Below are 19,145 nucleotides of genomic sequence, written 5' to 3'. Positions count from 1 at the left end.
TTTAATTTTTTTCACTGTTCTTTTAAAAAAATAAATTCTGTCACTTTTATTCCTATTACATGGAATGTAAAAATCCCTTGTAATAGAAAAAAGCATGACAGGTCCTCTTAAATATGAGATCTGGGGTCAGAGAGACCTCAGATCTCATATTTACACTAAAACGCAATTTAAAAAAAAAAAATTGTCATTTGAAAAATAAATAAATAAAATGTCCCTCCTAAGAGCTATGGGCAATGATTTGGAGACAGGTGGGGGGGGGCCCGTGCTATCTTCCCCTCACTCGTCTCCATGTCAGGCCAGGGACAGGTCTGGATCGCCGTTACCGACCTGGCTCCTAACTTTTTTTAGCTGGCTCCTAGATTCCAAGCAAATTTGTCAAGCCCTGTTGTTCTATAAAATGAAAAAAAATCTAAAAAATTGGCCACCCCAATTTGTAAATATCGGCATTGGCCAGAGAAAAACCCATATCGGTCAACCTCTAACACAAAGTGGGGATCGAAAGTTTGGGTACCCCAGGTAAAAATGTGTATTAATGTGCATAACGAAGCCAAGGAAAGATGGAAAAATCTCCAAATGGCATCACATTACAGATTAGACATTCTTATAATATGTCAAAAAAAGTTAGATTTTCTTTCCATCATTTACACTTTCAAAGTTACAGAAAACAAAAAAATGGCGTCTGCAAAAGTTTGGGCACCCTGCAGAATTTATAGCATGCACTGCCCCCTTTGCAAAGCTGAGACCTGCCAGTGTCCTGGATTGTTCTCAATCATCGTCTGGGAAGACCAGGTAATGTCAATCTCAAAGGTTTTAAATGGCCAGACTCTTCTGACCTTGCCCCAACAATCAGCACCATGGGTTCTTCTAAGCAGTTGTCTAGAAAACTGAAACTGAAAATAGTTGACGCTCACAAAGCTGGAGAAGGTTATAAGAAGATAGCAAAGCGTTTTCAGATGTCAATATCCTCTGAATGTTATTAAGAAATGGCAGTCATCAGGAACAGTGGAAGTGGAATGCCATTTGGAGATTTTTCCATCTTTCCTTGGCTTCGTTATGCACATTAATACACATTTTTACCTGGGGTGCCCAAACTTTCGATCCCCTGTACACACACACACAAACTTTCAATAAAGTGAAAATAGAACATCTCAAAGAGTAAGCTTGCAGGACCACATCAAATACTTTAGTACAATAATATCAGTTCCCCAGAATCTAGAAATAGTAAATGCCAGGCAATTCCTTACTTTTAAATGGATAGAATGCAGAATATGTATTCATCTTAACCCCTTCACGCCAAAGGGTAAAACAAATCTTAATGCCTCAACACAATTTGCAACTTTGACATGCGTTAATAAAACCGTAATATCATCACAACTAATTTCTGCATCCAGGTGACCTTTTCCTTTCATTTTTTAGTAAATGGTTATGGATATCCCCCGATTTTTTTTTTTGTATTATCGGAGGAAAACTGGCCCAAAATAGTAAAAAAAAAAAAAAAAAAAATTTTTTATTTAGCTGTACATTTCTTGTTACTACCATAACCTACCACCAAAGAACAACCCTAAATAAATTCTGCTCCTGACAATCACAGCAATAACACCTATGTGTATGTCTGTACCTCCAATACAGCCCAGAAACTATAGTGCGCATTTTGCATTTTGCTTTTTTTTTGTCCTACCTGAAAACCACACTGACTGACATTAACCACTTAATAACCAGCCCATAGCCGAATGACGGCTACAGGGCGGTTTGTTAACTCTGGGAGGGCGTACTATGACGTCCTCCCAGAATTCCGCTCTCGCGTGCACCCGAGAACTTCCGAGACCGCCGGGTCATCACGGATCAGGGTGAACGGCCGCTGATTGAGGCCGTTTGCCATGTGATCGCTCCGTCAAATGACAGAGCAATCACATGTAAACGAACTGGCGTGATTTCCGGTTCCTCCCTCCCCTCTCCGTCCAGTGTGAGCGGAGAGGGGAGAGATCGGTGGCAGCAGTGCTGTGGGCTGCATGTGTAGTGCCAACAGCGCCGCATAATGAGAGATCCATTGATCCATACATCCATGCTCACCCAGCCATACTCTGCATACCCATCCATCCATCCTCAGCAATACTCATCCATCCATCCATGCTCAGCCATCCCATCCACCCCCATCCATAATTAGCCATACCCAGCCATCCCATCTATATCTATCCATCCATCCATACTCAGCCAACCCCATCCATGGCTCATCCATTCCCATTAATGCTCATCTATCCTTATTCATGCTTATCCATGCCACTACAGTGCCTCACAAAAGTGTAATAGATTTTCAAATCTAATTTGACTCTTATGTCCCTAGAACACCTGACAGTGCTGCCTGCATATTGGTCCTCTGTATGTGACCACGCTGTGGAAAAGTCTCACACATGTGGTATCGCTGTACTCAGGAGTAGGAGAATCTATTTTGGGGTATAATTTTTGCCATGTACATGTTATGTGTTAGAAATATTGCGTAAATGGACAACATTGTGTAAAAATAAAACGTGTTTTCATTTTCTTTACACATTTTCCAAAAACTTGTAGAAAAAAAATGACACGTTCAAAAGACTAGATATACCTCATAGATTATACAGTGGGTTGTTTTCTTTCCAAAATGGGGTCAGTTTTGGGGCATTTCCATTGTCCTGGTACTCCAGGGCCTTCAAAAAAGTGTAAGAGGTAGTCAAGAAATTATATGTGTATTTTATGCTCCAAGAATGCCTGATTGTGCTCCGAGCATGGTGGGCCTCTGTATGTGGCCACGCTGTGTAAAAGTCTCACACATGTGGTATCGCCATACTCAGGAGGAGTAATAAAATGTGTTTTGGGGTGTAATTTGTGCTATGCGTATGCTGTGTGTGAGAAATAACCTGCTAATACAACAATTTTGGTAAAAAAAAAAAAAAAGAAAAGAAAAGAAAATCTTGAATTTGCAAAGAATTGTGGGAAAAAATTACAACTTCAAAAAAACTCACCATGCATCTTACTAAATATCTTGGAATGTCTACTTTCCAAAAAGGGGTCAGGGGGGGAGGGGGGCATTTGTACTTTCCTGGCTTGTTAGGGTCTCAAGAAATGAGATAGGCCTTCAGTACTTTAGGTGTGATCAATTTTCAGAGATTAACACCACAGCTTGTGGACTCTATAACTTTCACAAAGACCAAATAATATCCACGATTTGGGTTATTTTTTACCAAAGATATGTAGTGGTATAAATTTTGGCCAAAATATATGAAGAAAATTGACAAATTTGCTAAATTTTATAACAGAAACTAAGAAAAATGCACTATTTTTATTTTATTTTTTTTACAGAATTTTCAGTCTTTTTTCTTTTATAGCGCAAAAAAACAAAAACAAAAAAACAGCGGTGATTAACCACTTAACGACCGCCGCATGCCATTGTACGTCATCACAATGGCATTTACAGGCACAAGCACGTACATGTACGTGCTTGCCTTCCAGCAGGTGGGGGGGGGTCCGATCAGACCCCCTCCCGCTGGATGCGGCGGTCTGTTTCGCTTCAGGAGCGATTCGGGATGAGGGGATGGCCGTTGATCTCGATCGCTCCTGGCGAATGAGAAGCTTCCTCCCACTGTGTATTGTATACACAGGCAGGGAGGAAGTGATGTGATTCTCCTCGGGACGGTCTTTTTGACCGGACTACGAGGAGAAGACTAAAAGTAAGTGTGCACCAACACTACACTGATATGTAGGCACACACAGGCACACAAACCCCCCCCCCCCTCCCCCTCCCAGTCCCAGTCACAGCGTCACTGATTGCAGTGATCATTTATTTACTGATCACTGCATTCAGTGTCAGTTGTAAAAGTAAAAAGTGTCAGGGCAGTTAGTGTTAGGTCCATGGTAGCCCCCTACCACCCCCCAATAAAGGTTTAACCCCCTGATTGCCCTTAGTTAACCCTTTCACCCCCTTTTGCCAGTGTCACTAAGCGATCGTTTTTCTGATCGCTGCATTAGTGTCGCTAGGTAGCTAGTTTTTTTTTAGGTTCACCGCCAGGTTTTTATAGCGCTAGGTACCCCCATATACTACCCAATAATGGTTTTAACCCCCTGATTGCCCCTAATTAACCCTTTCACCCCCTTTTGCCAGTGTCACTAAGCGATCATTTTTCTGATTGCTGCATTAGTGTCGCTAGGTAGCTAGTTATTTTTTTAGGTTCACTGCCAGGTTTTTATAGCGCTAGGTACCCCCATATACTACCCAATAATGGTTTTAACCCCCTGATTGCCCCTAGTTAACCCTTTCACCAGCGATCACCGTATAAGTGTCACTGGTGACGCTGGTTAGCCAGTTAGTTATTTAGGTTCCCCGTCAGGTTTTTATATAGTGCCAGGGACTCCCATATACTACCTAATAAAAATTTGAACCCCCTGATTGCCCCTAGTTAACCCTTTCACCAGTGATCACTGTATAAGTGTTACGGGTGACTCTGGTTAGTTAGTTTGCTTTTTATAGCATCAGGGCACCCACCATTTATTACCCAATAAAGGTTTAACCCCCTGATCACCCGGCAGGTGATATCAATTAGGTTTTAGGGTCAGGGTCTGCGTCGCCCCAGGCAGCGCTAGGTTAGTGCCAGTACCGCTAACACCCACGCGCAAAGCATAAACCTCCCGTAGTGGTATAGAATCTGATCAGATCAATATCTGATCTCATCAGATCTATACTAGCGTCCCCAGCAGTTTAGGGTTCCAAAAAACGCATTGTTAGCGGGATCAGCCCAGATACCTGCTAGCACCTGCTTTTGCCCTTCCGCCCAGCCCACCCAAGTGCAGTATCGATCGATCACTGTCACTTGCAAAACACTAAGACCCCTTTCACACTGGGGCGTTTTTCAGGCGTTTTTCATGCGCTTTAGCATTAAAAAAAGCACCTGAAAGAAGCTGCAACTGCAATCCCAATGTAAAAGCCTGAGTGCTTTCACACCAAGATCCCTTTCACACTGGGGCGTTTTTCAGGCACTTTAGCGTTAAAAAAAGCGACTGAAAGAAGCTGCAACTGCAATCCCAATGTAAAAGCCCGAGTGCTTTCACACTGAGGCGCTGCGCTGGAAGAGCGTCAAAAAAAGTCCTGCAAGCAGCTTCTTTGCAGCACTTTTGGAGCGGTGAATACAACGCTCCTAAAACGCCCCTTCCCATTGAAATAAATGGGAAGCGCTTGTAAAACGCCCGAAAAACGCTACTGGCAGCAGCGTTTTGTGGGCGCTTTTAACCCTTTATTTGGCCACTAGCAGGGGTTAAAAGCGCCCCATTAACGCTCGAAAAACGCTGGTAAAGCGCTGCTAGTTTAAGCGGCGCTTTACGAGCGTTTTTCGGGCGCTGACATTTCACATTGGGACTGCAGATGAGGCTTCTTTCAAACGCTTTACAGGTGTTTTTTTTAACGCTAAAGCGCTTGAAAAACGCCTGAAAAACGCCCCAGTGTGAAAGGGGTCTAAACACATAACTACAGCAATCGCAGAGTCAGGCCTGATCCCTGCGATCGCTAACAGTTTTTTTTGGTAGCGTTTTATATTTAAATCCGGAAGGCAGTGCTTGGTTTTCGGGGTCCCGTACGTGGCTAGGCTCCCAAAAAGTCCCCCACATGTGGTATCCCCGTACTCGGGAGAAGCAGCAGAATTTATTTTGGGGTGTAATTTCACTTATGCCCATAGCATGTGTGAGCAATATATCATTTAGTGACAACTTGCAATAAAATAAAAAATTCAATATTCCTGCAACTTGTGGCAAAATATAAAATATTTCATGGACTCAACATGCCTCTCAGTAAATAGCTTGGGGTATCTACTTTCCAAAATGGGGTCATTTGGGGGGGGTTTGTGCTATTTTGGCATTTTATGGCCTTCGAAACTGTGATAGGTGGTGAGGAGTGAAATAAAAAATTTGCACCCTTAGAAATCCTGAAGGCAGTGATTGGATTTCGGGGTGCCGTACACGGCTAGACTCCCAAAAAGTCCCACATATGTGGTATCCTCGTACTCAGGAGAAGCAGCAGAATATATTTTGGGGTGCAATTCCACATATAACTATGGCATGTGTGAGCAATATATCATTTAGTGACAACTTTTTGTAAACGTATTTTTTTTTTTGTGTCATTATTCAATCACTTGGGACAAAAAAAAATATTCAATGGGCTCAACATGCCCCTCAGCAATTTCCTTGGGGTGTCTACTTTCCAAAATGGGGTCATTTGGGGGGGGGGGGGTTGTACTGCCCTGCCATTTTAGCACCTCAAGAAATGAGATAGTCAGTCATAAATTAAAAGCTGTGTAAATTCCAGAAAATGTACTCTAGTTTGTAGACGCTATAACTTTTGCGCAAACCAATAAATATACGCTTATTGACATTTTTTTTACTAAAGACATGGCTGAATAAATTTTGCCCTAAATGTATGACTAAAATTGAGTTTATTCGATTTTTCCTATAACAAAAAGTAGAAAATATATTTTTTTTCTCAAAATTTTCGGTCTTTTTCCATTTTTATCGCAAAAAATAAAAATCGCAGAGGCAATCAAATACCATCAAAAGAAAGCTCTATTTCTGGGAAGAAAAGGACGCAAATTTCGTTTGGGTACAACATTGCATGACCGCGCAATTACCAGTTAAAGCAGTGCAGTGCCAAATTGTAAAAAGACCTCTGGTCCTTAGGCTGACAATTGGTCCGGGGCTAAAGTGGTTAAATACCACCAAAAGAAAGCTCTATTTGTGTGAAAAAAAAGAAAAATTTCAAATAGGTACAGTGTTGCATAACTGAGTAATTGTCATTCAAAATGTGAGAGCACCAAAAGCTGAAAATTGGTCTGGTTATTAAGGTGGTTTAAGTGCCCAGTGGTCAAGTGGTTAAGGCCACTTTCACACCGAGGCATTTTTAGCGCTAAAAATAACGCCTGTAAAGTGCCTCTCCTGTCACTCCAATGTGATAGCCCGATTGCTTTCACACTGCAGCGGTGCGCTGGCAGTACGCTTAAAAAAATAAAAAAATAAAAAAAAACTGCAAGCAGTATCTTTGAGGAGCTTTAGGAGCGGTGTATACACCCTAAAGCGCCCCTGCAGAGGAGCGTCCGCTAGATGCCGAAAAAAGCACCACTAAAAGTAGTGTCGCTTTACCACCGATGCCCCAGTCTGAAAGTGCCCTAACGAATAAAAAAAAAAAAAAAATATATATATATATATATATATATATATATATTCCTGCCCAATATATACTGTCCGTTGACCCTTACTGGACCCAAACAATAACCCTGGCGCTGAACTAGCTCATATATCTTTTTTTTTCTCTCTCTGCAAGGAGAGAGAAAGATACAAGGGGGTTATTTACAAAAGGTAAATCCACTTAAAAGTGCACTTGGAAGTGTAGTCGCTCTAAATCTAAGGGGTAGATCTGAAATGAGGGGAAGCTCTGCTGATTTTATCATCCAATCGTGTGCAAGCTAGAATGCTGTTTTTTATTTTCCTTGCATATCCCCCTGGGATCTACAGCGACTTTACTTCCAGGTGCACTTTCAGTGCAAAGTGGATTTTCCTTTAGTAAATAACCCCCATTGCATCTCCTCTGCATTCACAGAGAGAGAGTTAGAAAGAGAGAGCGTGCGAGAAACATGGGGGGTAGGCTTCACAGTGCCTGATCATTGTGGTAACCAATCAGAGGCTACCACAGTGATCAGGTTACCTGGAATCAGGAGTTCCGGGTCCTGATCGTTAGTATGGGGCCCGGGGCTCTCGTGAGACCCGGTCTCTGTGCTGGAAAGGCACTCTGCGGTACCCTCCAAGCACAGGGGAGATACACATATGCGGCCCCATGGGAAATGCCCATTTCAATGAGGCCGCATATATGTGTGTTACGTCGGCATCAAGGGGTTACATTAAACCTGTTGACAGACCCAGGTAGGCTGCCATCGCTGAGGTTCTTATAAAAATGCTACTTACCAGGCTCTCTCTAATATCAGCACTTTTTACATTTTTATTTCAATGTCAGTAAAAGGAAAGTTCTACGTTTTTCTGCCATCTCTGTACCATACTGGGGAGTGTCCTATCCTATAATCATAACACATGAGAAGACATCTCTCCAAAGTGTGGCAATACCTGGCTGCCACCAGATCTAGTGCCCCCCCATTGGAAGGTTTCCCCTCTACTGTATTTTTGTTCTGGTGGCAAACCAAAATTTGTGATGATAATGGTAAAAAGAACACAAAGAACATGCTTTCAATTCTACCAGGATTTCAAAGCTGAGCTGTGAAGGGAGTTCTTGAATTAGCCTAGGTTCACATTAAAAAGCAGTGTGGGAAACACGGGATTTGTGCGCGTTTCCTGGACTGCATTCAAATCGCACTGGCCGATCTGCAGTGGGTGTCAGAGCAAGCTTAACGACACGCCAAACGCAGGTTGCAAATGCAGTGCTCCTGCACCAGATTGCATGGTACAAAATGATCATATGATCAGGTTGCAGTGCAGTTCCAAAACGAGTGCGTGCAAAATGAATGGGCTTATATCGCACCGCAATGAATCACATGCGATTTGAGCAGGAACACGGTGTAGTTCCTGTGCGATTCATAGTGTGAATCGAGGCTGAATGTTGACAAAATGAGATATAGAGATGAAGTGATCAGGATAAAAATTATTTCTGCAGAGGGGGTACCACATCCCAAAAATTCGAATACTAGAAAGAGAACGGGGAAAAATTAGAGGGCTGGAGGGTAACCAACCCCCGGGACTTTTATACGGTACCATAGTTGAGGCAAATCAGTGTCATGCCCACATTAAAAATAAATGATTTTTTTCAAAGAATAAACAGATATAAAAACAACAATATGAACACAATCGATACAGATATCAATTGATTGCGTACAGAGCAGGTACAAGATCACAAATGATCACACATTACCAATCTATACACATAGAGATGCTGCAGCTTTCAACATGTTTCGCTCGCTTGAGCTTCATCAGGACAATGCAGCTAGCATTTAAAAACTGAAAAATTTAATTGGAAAATACATTACCAAAATGGTTGAACAAACATACATATCAGTGCAATAAATCATCGTTTTTCTTAAACAACGTATTAAAGGACAAGTATGGAAAAGATCAATAAAGTCAGTAACCAAAAATAGGTACATATAGGTTAGTTACACTGCAAAATAATAAAAATACTAATGGTGTTGCCGTCTTACCATGTAGGTCACAGCTCATGACATACTTATGATCAATATCCCCAATTAATCACCCCCACATCAATAAGAGGGGAGGGGGCGTTGTTTTTGAGAGAGCCGCAGAAAAAGATCAGAGTTCCCGACAGCGATCTACAGAGACACATGAATTATACTAGTAAGCAAGAGATGCAACATTGCTGAGTAGCCGATAAGTGATCGGCTACTTCGACAGAGCATGTACGATGACATACCTGAAGGTGGTGGGAGTAGAATATAGTAGAATCAATGAGGATCAATGGGGATTAATTACCACGGTGTGCCTTTAAATAACTGGATAATGTCAGACTATCTATGACGGAATCCTTTTTGACCGTATTCCTATGCTGCCTAAAAAAATAGTAGACATAGTGGGGACAAGTATAAGTACTATGTTTTAGTCGCTAAATCACTAGGATACAGATATAGCAAGTCCCAAAGGATAAATAAAGCCTCCTTCAATAAGCCCCAATAGGTGAATGACTGTACCTTTAGAGTTTTGCCCTAGCCTATTAGGGCTGAAGCAGCTGAAAACCCCAGACCCGCCGACAGCAGGTCCTTCAATGTCAATTGCCAACAAGGCAATGACAGCGAGAGGGGTTTTTTAATTCAGTGCCTCCAGCTCGGCGGCGTCTGACATCACCGCCGAGTTGCGGACGTACATACAAGGGATCCCGTCCAGCGCCGAACCGATACCAGGTTCTGCGCATGCGACGTAAATTACGTTGTCCGTCCACAGCGGCCATTTTAGGTGATGGCATCCACCCTGTCTAAAGAACGGACAGAGTGTGGAGCCAAAAAGGGGACAGAGAGAGGGCGGAGGAACAAAATCCAAAACGCCCTACACTCCTCCCTCCCTACAATGGATAGAAGAAGGCTTTTCTTTTTGTCCAACCCAATCCATAGACACTTTTGAACTCATAAAAGATCTGAATCTCTCTGCCCGTAAATTAATGATTTTTGACAACCCACAAACCTCTATGCAGAGTTCACATCAGTCAAAACCCTCCCCTGCTCAGGGATTAAGTCTCACCGAAGTGAAGGCCATAGAGGAACTAATGGAACTATGGGATGAGGGACATATTGACGAAATTGACTTGGAAGAAGCCGCAACAATGTCGGGAGATGTGGGCCTTGGGCTTGACAAATTTGCTTGGAATCTAGGAGACAGCTAAAAAAGTTAGGAGCCAGGTCGGTAACGGCAATCCGGACCTGTCCCTGGCCTGACATGAAGACGAGTGAGGGGAAGATGGCGCGGGCCCCCCCCCCCCACCTGTCTCCAAGTCATTGCCCATAGCTCTTAGAGGGACATTTTTTTTTTTTTTTTTCAAATGACAATTTTTTTTCTTTTTCTTTTTAAATTGCATTTTAGTGTAAATATGAGATCTGAGGTCTCTCTGACCCCAGATCTCATATTTAAGAGGAAGAGGTGAGGAAAAATAGACTTGGCGCTATACCTTCCCCCTGAGAATCTGTATGTTTTAAACTTTATAAGATATTTTCCAGCTTGCTGGCAATTGAATGAAAATATTGAATATTATGAAACCAATGAATGGCAAATGCTTACCATAACCAATTCTAGTGATATATAAACCAGTGCAAGTACAAATAAATTACATGTGCCACAAATTATATACTGTAATTATTTAAAAAATTATTAAAATGCAAGTGAAAAAATTAGGCAAAAAGTGGTGGCTATTTCTTGCCTAAAAGTATGGTGACTGTGCTTGATCTATGATGAAAGAATCATGCTGGATATAATCAAGATAAAATAATGTGATAACCAGCACACAGTGGCAAACATAAAAAGCAAATAAACATGTATTGTGCAAAAAAACAATATTAAAAGTTGGAATTAACATTCATAGTGAGCCATATATATTTATATTGTGAATAGTCTTTAGTGAGTGGCGTGATCCTCCGTGCATAAAGGGAAGGAAGGGGGGTGATGATTTCCAAACAGTGTTTCCCGTGTTCAGTGGTTACTTCAATAATATGCTCTCACCGGAAAAAATACCCCATCCGGGGTGGATCGACCTTCACAATATCAGCTATTGTGTCGCTCTCTGGCTTGCTTCTGATGAGCCCTCCGGGCTCCGGATGACGTCTGAGTGACGAAACGCGTAGGGCGTGGCCATACGACGTACACCTCTAGCACTAACCAGGAAGCTGAGCGGGACTTTTAAACCTGCCTGAACGCTGTATTATCACTGCAATTGCAATATCTACGTTTGTAAGTAGGTTTTATTCATTTTCTTTAATAAATATGTATTTTAAACGGTATCACGCTATGGATATGCCTCTCTTTTGACATAACACACGTGGTTTACTACACTCACCGAAAAACGAGAGACCCCCAGTATCACATCAGAAGCAAGCCAGAGAGTGACACAATAGCTGATATTGTGAAGGTCGATCCACCCCGGATGGGGTATTTTTTCCGGTGAGAGCATATTATTTTTATATTTACAGCCTTACGTCAATCATTTTGGCGTTCTATACACGGACTTATTGTTTATACACTGGGTGTTGATGTTTTATACATTTTTCGTATTTATAAGTTATGTCATGTATTCTTATTATATATAGTGAATCACAGTAGTGAGGTTTTGAATCTGGAACATTAATACATATGTGTTCTATATTACGCACACATTTTTAAAGGGTTGTTGTACCCTATATAGTGTATATCTTAATACTACTGTACCCTATATAGTGTATATCTTAATACTACTGTACAAGTAGTTGGTCACATTTTTCTTTGTTTAAGCGCGGCTTATGTTTTTTCGTTTACATATTATTGAAGTAACCACTGAACACGGGAAACACTGTTTGGAAATCATCACCCCCCCTTCCTTCCCTTTATGCACGGAGGATCACGCCACTCACTAAAGACTATTCACAATATAAATATATATGGCTCACTATGAATGTTAATTCCAACTTTTAATATTGTTTTTTTGCACAATACATGTTTATTTGCTTTTTATGTTTGCCACTGTGTGCTGGTTATCACGTTATTTTATCTTGATTATATCCAGCATGATTCTTTTATCATAGATCAAGCACAGTCACCATACTTTTAGGCAAGAAATAGCCACCACTTTTTGCCTAATTTTTTCACTTGCATTTTAATAATTTTTTAAATAATGACAGTATATAATTTGTGGCACATGTAATTTATTTGTACTTGCACTGGTTTATATATCCCTAGAATTGGTTATGGTAAGCATTTGCCATTCATTGGTTTCATAATATTCAATATTTTCATTCAATTGCCAGCAAGCTGGAAAATATCTTATAAAGTTTAAAACATACAGATTCTCAGGGGGAAGGTATAGCGCCAAGTCTATTTTTCCTCACCTCTTCCTAGTACCTTTCCACCTGTTAAGGTGGAAATAAATAGAGGCTGCTCTTACCTATTTTCCCTCCTATTTTCCCATATTACATATTTTTCATAAATTCAATCTACTCTATAGCAAGTGGTCCATAGCGCAAACTAAACTCCCTTTCCTCATATTTAAGAGGACCTGTCATGCTTTTTTCTATTACAAGGGATTTTTACATTCCTTGTAATAGGAATAAAAGTGACAATTTTTTTTTTAAAAGAACCGTGAAAAAATAAAAAGTTAATTTTTTTAAATGCACCCTGTCCCGCCAAGCTTGCGTGCAGAAGCGAACGCATACGTGAGTAGCGCCCGCATAGGAAAGCGGTGTTCAAACCACACGTGAGGTATCGCTGCGTTCGGTAGAGCGAGAGCAATAATTCTAGCCCTAGACCTCCTCTGTAACCCAAAACGTGCAACCTGTAGAATTTTTTAAACATCGCCTATGGAGATTTTAAAGGCTAAAAGTTCGTCGCCATTCCATGAGCGGACACAATTTTGAAGCGTGACATGTTGGGTATCAATTTACTCGGCGTAACATTATTTTTCACAATATAAAAAAAATTGGGCTAACTTTACTGTTGTCTTATTTTTTAAATTAAATAAATAATTTTTCCCCAAAAATGCGCTTGCAAGTCTGCTGCACAAATACGGTGTGACACAGTATTGCAACGACCACCATTTTATTCTCTAGGTTGTTAGAACTCCTAAACATTATATATATTTTTTATTCTAAGTAAAGGTGAGGAGATGGGTGGGCAGTGAATGCTCCATTAGCATTGCTGGCTGTCATACCAACAGCCACCACTAGATGGCGCTAGATTACAGAAGGAAACATAGGACCGCAGAAGGCCTCAAAGCCGCGGCCCGATGAGATCACTCCGGGGGGGGGGGGGAAGGAGACAGGATACCCCCTGCTGTGCTGCCCCAGGCGCCAGGTCGCCAATTCTAGTCGCAAATGCGACCTGGCGCCCGGGGTTTGTCGAGCCCTGTTCTACTCCCACCACCTTCAGGTATGTGATCATACATGCTCTATCGAAGTAGCCGATCACTTATCGGCTACTCAGCAATGTTGCATCTCTTGCTTACTAGTATAATTCATGTGTCTCTGTAGATCGCTGTCGGGACCTCTGATCTTTTTCTGCGGCTCTCTCAAAAACAACAACACCCCCTCCCCTCTTATTGATGTGGGGGTGATTAATTGTGGATATTGATCATAAGTATGTCACGAGCTGTGACCTACATGGTAAGACGGCAACACCATTAGTATTTTTATTATTTTGCACTGTAACTAACCTATATGTACCTATTTTTGGTTACTGACTTTATTGATCTTTTCCATACTTGTCCTTTAATACGTTGTTTAAGAAAAACGATGATTTATTGCACCGATATGTATGTTTGTTCAACCATTTTGGTAATATATTTTCCAATTGAATTTTTCAGTTTTTAAATGCTAGCTGCATTGTCCTGATGAAGCTCAAGCGAGCGAAACATGTTGAAAGCTGCAGCATCTCTATGTGTATAGATTGGTAATGTGTGGTCATTTGTGATCTTGTACCTGCTCAGTACGCAACCAATTGATATCTGTATCGATTGTGTTCATATTGTTGTTTTTATATCTGTTTGTTCTTTGAATAAAATCATTTATTTTTAATGTGGGCATGACACTGATTTGCAACTAGGGTACCGTATAAAAGTCCCGGGGGTTGGTTACCCTCCAGTCCTCTCATTTTTCCCCGTTCTCTTTCTAGTATTCGAGGCTGAATGTTGCCGAATACTGGTGATATACTGTATGCTTCTAATTTATTATGTGCGATTTCATCAAAATAATCAAATTGGCAAATAATCGAATGGCCATAAATTCCCTTCCGATTAATTTTGATCGAAATTCAATGAAATTGAGTCGATCAACCAGAGCAGAAAATTATTGAAATGTGTTTTATTTAAATCGGCAGCACCGAGATGCTTTGGTCATAAATCCAAACGTTTTTCAATTGATCAGGTTATTCGATATCTTGGTGGAAACAAATGTGATCGATCGAAATGTGATGAACTATTGACCGAAGTCCAATTCCTCGTGTGTATCGAATGGAATGTCAACAGTGAAGAGCTTGTCATGTGAGGACTAGGGTCTGGGCCCGTCAGGAAGCGGTCACCTGTACCGACCAATCTGAAGAAGTCAGAGCATTCCCCACCCCACAGCTGCAGAAAATTGGCCAATACGGGGGGCAGCTGCCTGGTGGGCTCAGATCCACAGTGGGAACACGCCCAAGCTCATTGCTTAAAGCAGGGATCCTCAAACTACGGCCCTCCAGCTGTTGTGAAACTACACATCCCATGAGGCATTGTAAAACTCTGACATTCACAGACATGACTAGGCATGATGGGAATTGTAGTTCCTCAATAACTGGAGGGCCGTAGTTTGAAGACCCATGGCTTAAAGTGCAACTAAACCCAAGAGCATGCATTCACTATATCTGGTCTCCTACAGTACACAGAACATGGAAATGCAATTATTTTAGTAAATATAAACTGCTAAATACCTCTTCTCATCAGCAGTATATAGCAGTCTTGTGATTTCTATCAGTGTCCTGTTAAAGCTTGTAAGAGGAGTTTTTTTTTTCTGACTGTCCTATGAGACTGCAAGACCCCTGACCCTCTTTCTGGACAGTGCTGATCACATGCACTTCTCCCAAAAAAAACAACAACAAAAAAACAACAACAAAAAAAAAAAAAAACACACCTCTCTAGCAATACACCCCAAACTGAGCATATGCAGCCTGACTCCATAGCCTGTGTATCAGGAAATTATTAAGGGACAGTGGAAGATCAGAGAAGACAGGATCAAACAGCCTTTTTTTTTTTTTTTTTTTTTTTACATAATGCAGAGGATTAACCCCTTAGGTTCCACAGTGAGTATAAGAAGCATGCTTTACTGCATATTAAGAATGTGTGCCGGCGTGTTTGCACTGCCCGCCAGGAAGTTGGCACTGCGCTGATCACAGGTAGTGAGACATTGTCCCGATGCGTGGCTGCAGAGATCAGGAAACATCTCACTACCTGTGATTAGCGCAGCGCCAACTTCCTGGCGGACTCTGCACGTGGGCTGTGCGAACACGCTGGAGCTCATCCTTACAGCATATACAGACAGATTTTACTGGTGTGGGTTTAATAACACTTTAAGCCAATGAGAATATCGGGCGAGCGAACAGCCGGTTTTCCTCGATGTTTCACAGCAAGTCGTAACCCGAAGATAGAAATAATGTATGAAAATTTCCATCATCGGTCCAAGTGAAAATTCTCGTACAACGAAGGCTTTTTGTGTTTGTTGTCTCTGATCACACGCAGTCTTTCATACCTGATATTTTTCATACATATTAAACAAAAATCGATTGTTCCCGTACGAGAAACATTGGGGAGTTTGCCCCTTTGGACATTTTTGTTCAGAAGGTCAGAAGTGGCTGTTGAAAGTTGTGTACGCAGGATCAGAAAATCGTTTGATCGTTCTTTGGACGAAAACGTTCACCCGATTTTCTTATAGTGTGTATGGGGCATCATTTTCAACTAATGATTATTCCTACTGGGAGAGATCGATCAGAAAATACAGTTTTAATTGAAGGTATCGTGTACGGCCACCGTAAATCAGATTTGGCAGAATACACAACTGTCATCCATGATCACTGACAAGGTGCACTGACCACAGGCCAATAGGAGCAGAGCCTGTGGTCACATGATGATGTCACAATGTACACAGCTCTATAGTACACGTTGCAGGCTCATCACTGTGGATGACCAATAATACAATCCACAGCATTGATGAGACAAATATCCTAATGTAGAAATCTGTGGAGAGTGAGGTAATGTAGCCAATGACAGTATATGGATGTATATGAGGTTTACAGTGATGTCATAGGTCAGTGGGCTCTGTACACAGGTGTGAGCTCCCCTCTCCTGGTCACATGACAGCTCAGGTGTCTCCTATCGCCTGTACACCCAGCCCCCTCCCTCCATAATAAGCCCCCCTGTACACTACCTGGTGAAGCGGGCTTCATCGTCTCGCCCTCCGTGTGTGCCCCACTGCTATCCATTTCCTCAGTTTGCGATCGCTGTGTCTCCGCCATGTCTAGGGTGACGTCATCCAGGAGGAACCACACCTCCTATCCCCGGGACTCCCCGGCTGGACAGGTGAGTTGTACGGGAGAGAAATTCCTGTGATACACTGCCACCTGCTGGATCATTATAGGTACTGCAGGCGTCAAGGTGGACCAGCAATGGAGAAGTAGCAGGTTCCTCAGTGTTATGATGAGCCATGGTCTACTCCATACTGGTGATATCGGCCTTACTGAGACCAGGGACCAAGGAATTCCAAGTAAACCTCCAGGCCCCATTCTAAATGTACATAGCGGGATCTCGTGTTCCCAGTCTCGATTTTGTGTGGGGGATTTTCACACGTTTCCATGTCACACATCACATAGGGTGCAATGAATTCATCCAAAAGAAGTTCCTTTTTTTGATAACAAGCTTCATGTGATTTTTTTAAAGGCACATTTTTGTCACGACTGTAGTGCATTTCTATTGCGGCAAAATTGCACCGCATTTGGGGTGCCATCCCACACCCACCTAACAACTGTCCCAGAGCCAACCCCATCAAATCATTCTCCGCAGCTATTACCTTTTGTACCACCACCCCAGGGCCAGATTAAGAACATCATGGGCCTGGTGCTGAGGATTTTGGTGGGGCCTTTTATAAACAATAAATAAATAAAAATGCAAACTATTTTTTGTTATAACAAATTAAATTAAAGAAAGAAAGAGGGAAGATGAGAGAGAGAAAGGGGATGAAAGAGGTGTGAGGGGTAAGGGAGGGGGGATGAGAGAGAAAGGGGGGGATGAGAGAGAGAGGGGGGGATGAGAGAGAGAGGATGCACATGAGCATGTGTGGGAATGACATCAACGCAGCTTGGCCAAGGCAAGTGACCGAAGGCACAGAACCCAGAAGGAAGACTGGGTGAAGTTGGAAGTGCCCGGGTCCCGCCGGATTGATCACAGCACAGCACTGGAGGGCTCAGTCTGACAATTTAAGTGTACCCTAATGTGCTAATATGCTGGACATACTTGTACATTATGGCATAACTTACCCCAGGGCCTCTAAAAAGTAGTAATGTTAGAAAAGTTTACTACCGCTTTAATATCACAGGAGCCTCTCATGGGGCCCCCTACTGACCCTGTGGCCCTTGGGCAGTGCCTAAGTGCATAGTTGTCAACATTTCAAAAATATGTTCAGGGACGCTTTTTTTTTACAAGTGCTATATTTAGAGTAGCTGACATCCCCTATGTTCCTCTATACATCACAATAGTAATTACAAAATGAAATAAGTACTAATAATGGGGCAGAACAAATATGAGGACTGTGAGATTTCCTTTAGTTGAACTGACAAAAGTTCCCATTCTAGAGCTGGAAACATTGAGGATATTCAGTATAATTTTAAAGAACAGTTTTTGTGGGTAAAAGGCATAGGGGAGGAGTACGGATGGTATAAAAGTGGGAAGTATGTGCAGGTGAGGGAGAGGAATGTGGAGGGTCTAACAGTGGGCACGGTGTACAGGAGAGGAGTGTGGAGGGTATGGCAGAAGGCACTATGTACAGGAGAGGAGTGTGAAGGGTATGACAGTGGGCTGTATGCACAGTAGATGAGTGTAGAGGGTGTGACATTGGGCACTATGTATAAGAGAAGAGTGTGGAGGGTATGACAGTGGGCACTATGTACAGGAGAGAAGTGTGGAGAGTAGAACAGTAAGCAGTAATTTCAGGAGAGGAGTGTGGAGGGAGGGTATGACGGTGGGCACTATGTATAGGAGAGGAGTATGTACAGGAGAGGAGTGTGGAGGGTATGACAGTGGGCACTATGTATAGGAGAAAAGTGTTGGAGGTATGACAGTGGGCACTATGTATAGGAGAGGAGTATGGAGGGTATGACAGTGAGTAGTATGTACAGGAGAGGAGTGTGGAGGGTATGACAGTGGGCACTATGTATAGGAGAGAAGTGTCGGAGGTATGATAGTGGGCACTAGGTATAGGAGAGGAGTGTGGAGGGTATGACAGTCAGTAGTATGTACAGGAGAGGAGTGTGGAGGGTATGACGGTGAGTAGTATGTACAGGAGAGGAGTGTGGAGGGTATGACAGTGGGCACTATCTATAGGAGAGGAGTGTGGAGGGTATCACAGTGGGCACTATGTACAGGAGAGGAGTGTGTAGGATATGACAGCAGGCGTTATGTATAGGAGAGAAGTGTGGAGGGTATGACAGTGAGCAGTATGTACAGTAGAGAAGTGTGGAGAGTATGACAGTGGGCACTATGTATAGGAGAGGAGGATGAAGTAATCTGGGAAGGAAAAATGTAAAGGTTTGTGGAAGGATGTTTAGGGACTGGGTAATGGTTAAGCGGGCCATACATGGATTGAAATGACACCAATTAAGCAGAGACCAGCCATAGTCGATCTATGTATAGGCTAGCTGGTTTTACACAAATC

At 42.2% G+C, this 19,145-nt stretch overlaps 1 protein-coding gene across 1 annotated transcript in view; it reads right to left on the bottom strand.

Moving 5' to 3' along the window:
- The window catches only part of MAP7 (microtubule associated protein 7), a 336,970-nt gene extending 320,162 nt beyond the window's left edge, over window positions 1–16,808 (bottom strand). The window contains exon 1 of the mRNA XM_077486793.1: window positions 16,647–16,808. Coding sequence (XP_077342919.1) covers window positions 16,647–16,734 — 88 coding nt within the window. The 5' untranslated portion in view covers window positions 16,735–16,808. The remainder of the gene's footprint in view (window positions 1–16,646) is intronic.
- Window positions 16,809–19,145: the final 2,337 nt, after the last annotated feature.

Source organism: Lithobates pipiens, unplaced genomic scaffold (genome assembly GCF_037356315.1).
Source record: "Lithobates pipiens isolate NorthernLeopardFrog02 unplaced genomic scaffold, aLitPip1_a1.2 Scaffold_18, whole genome shotgun sequence".
Lineage (NCBI taxonomy): Eukaryota > Metazoa > Chordata > Amphibia > Anura > Ranidae > Lithobates > Lithobates pipiens.
This window is presented reverse-complemented; position numbering and strand designations above follow the sequence as displayed.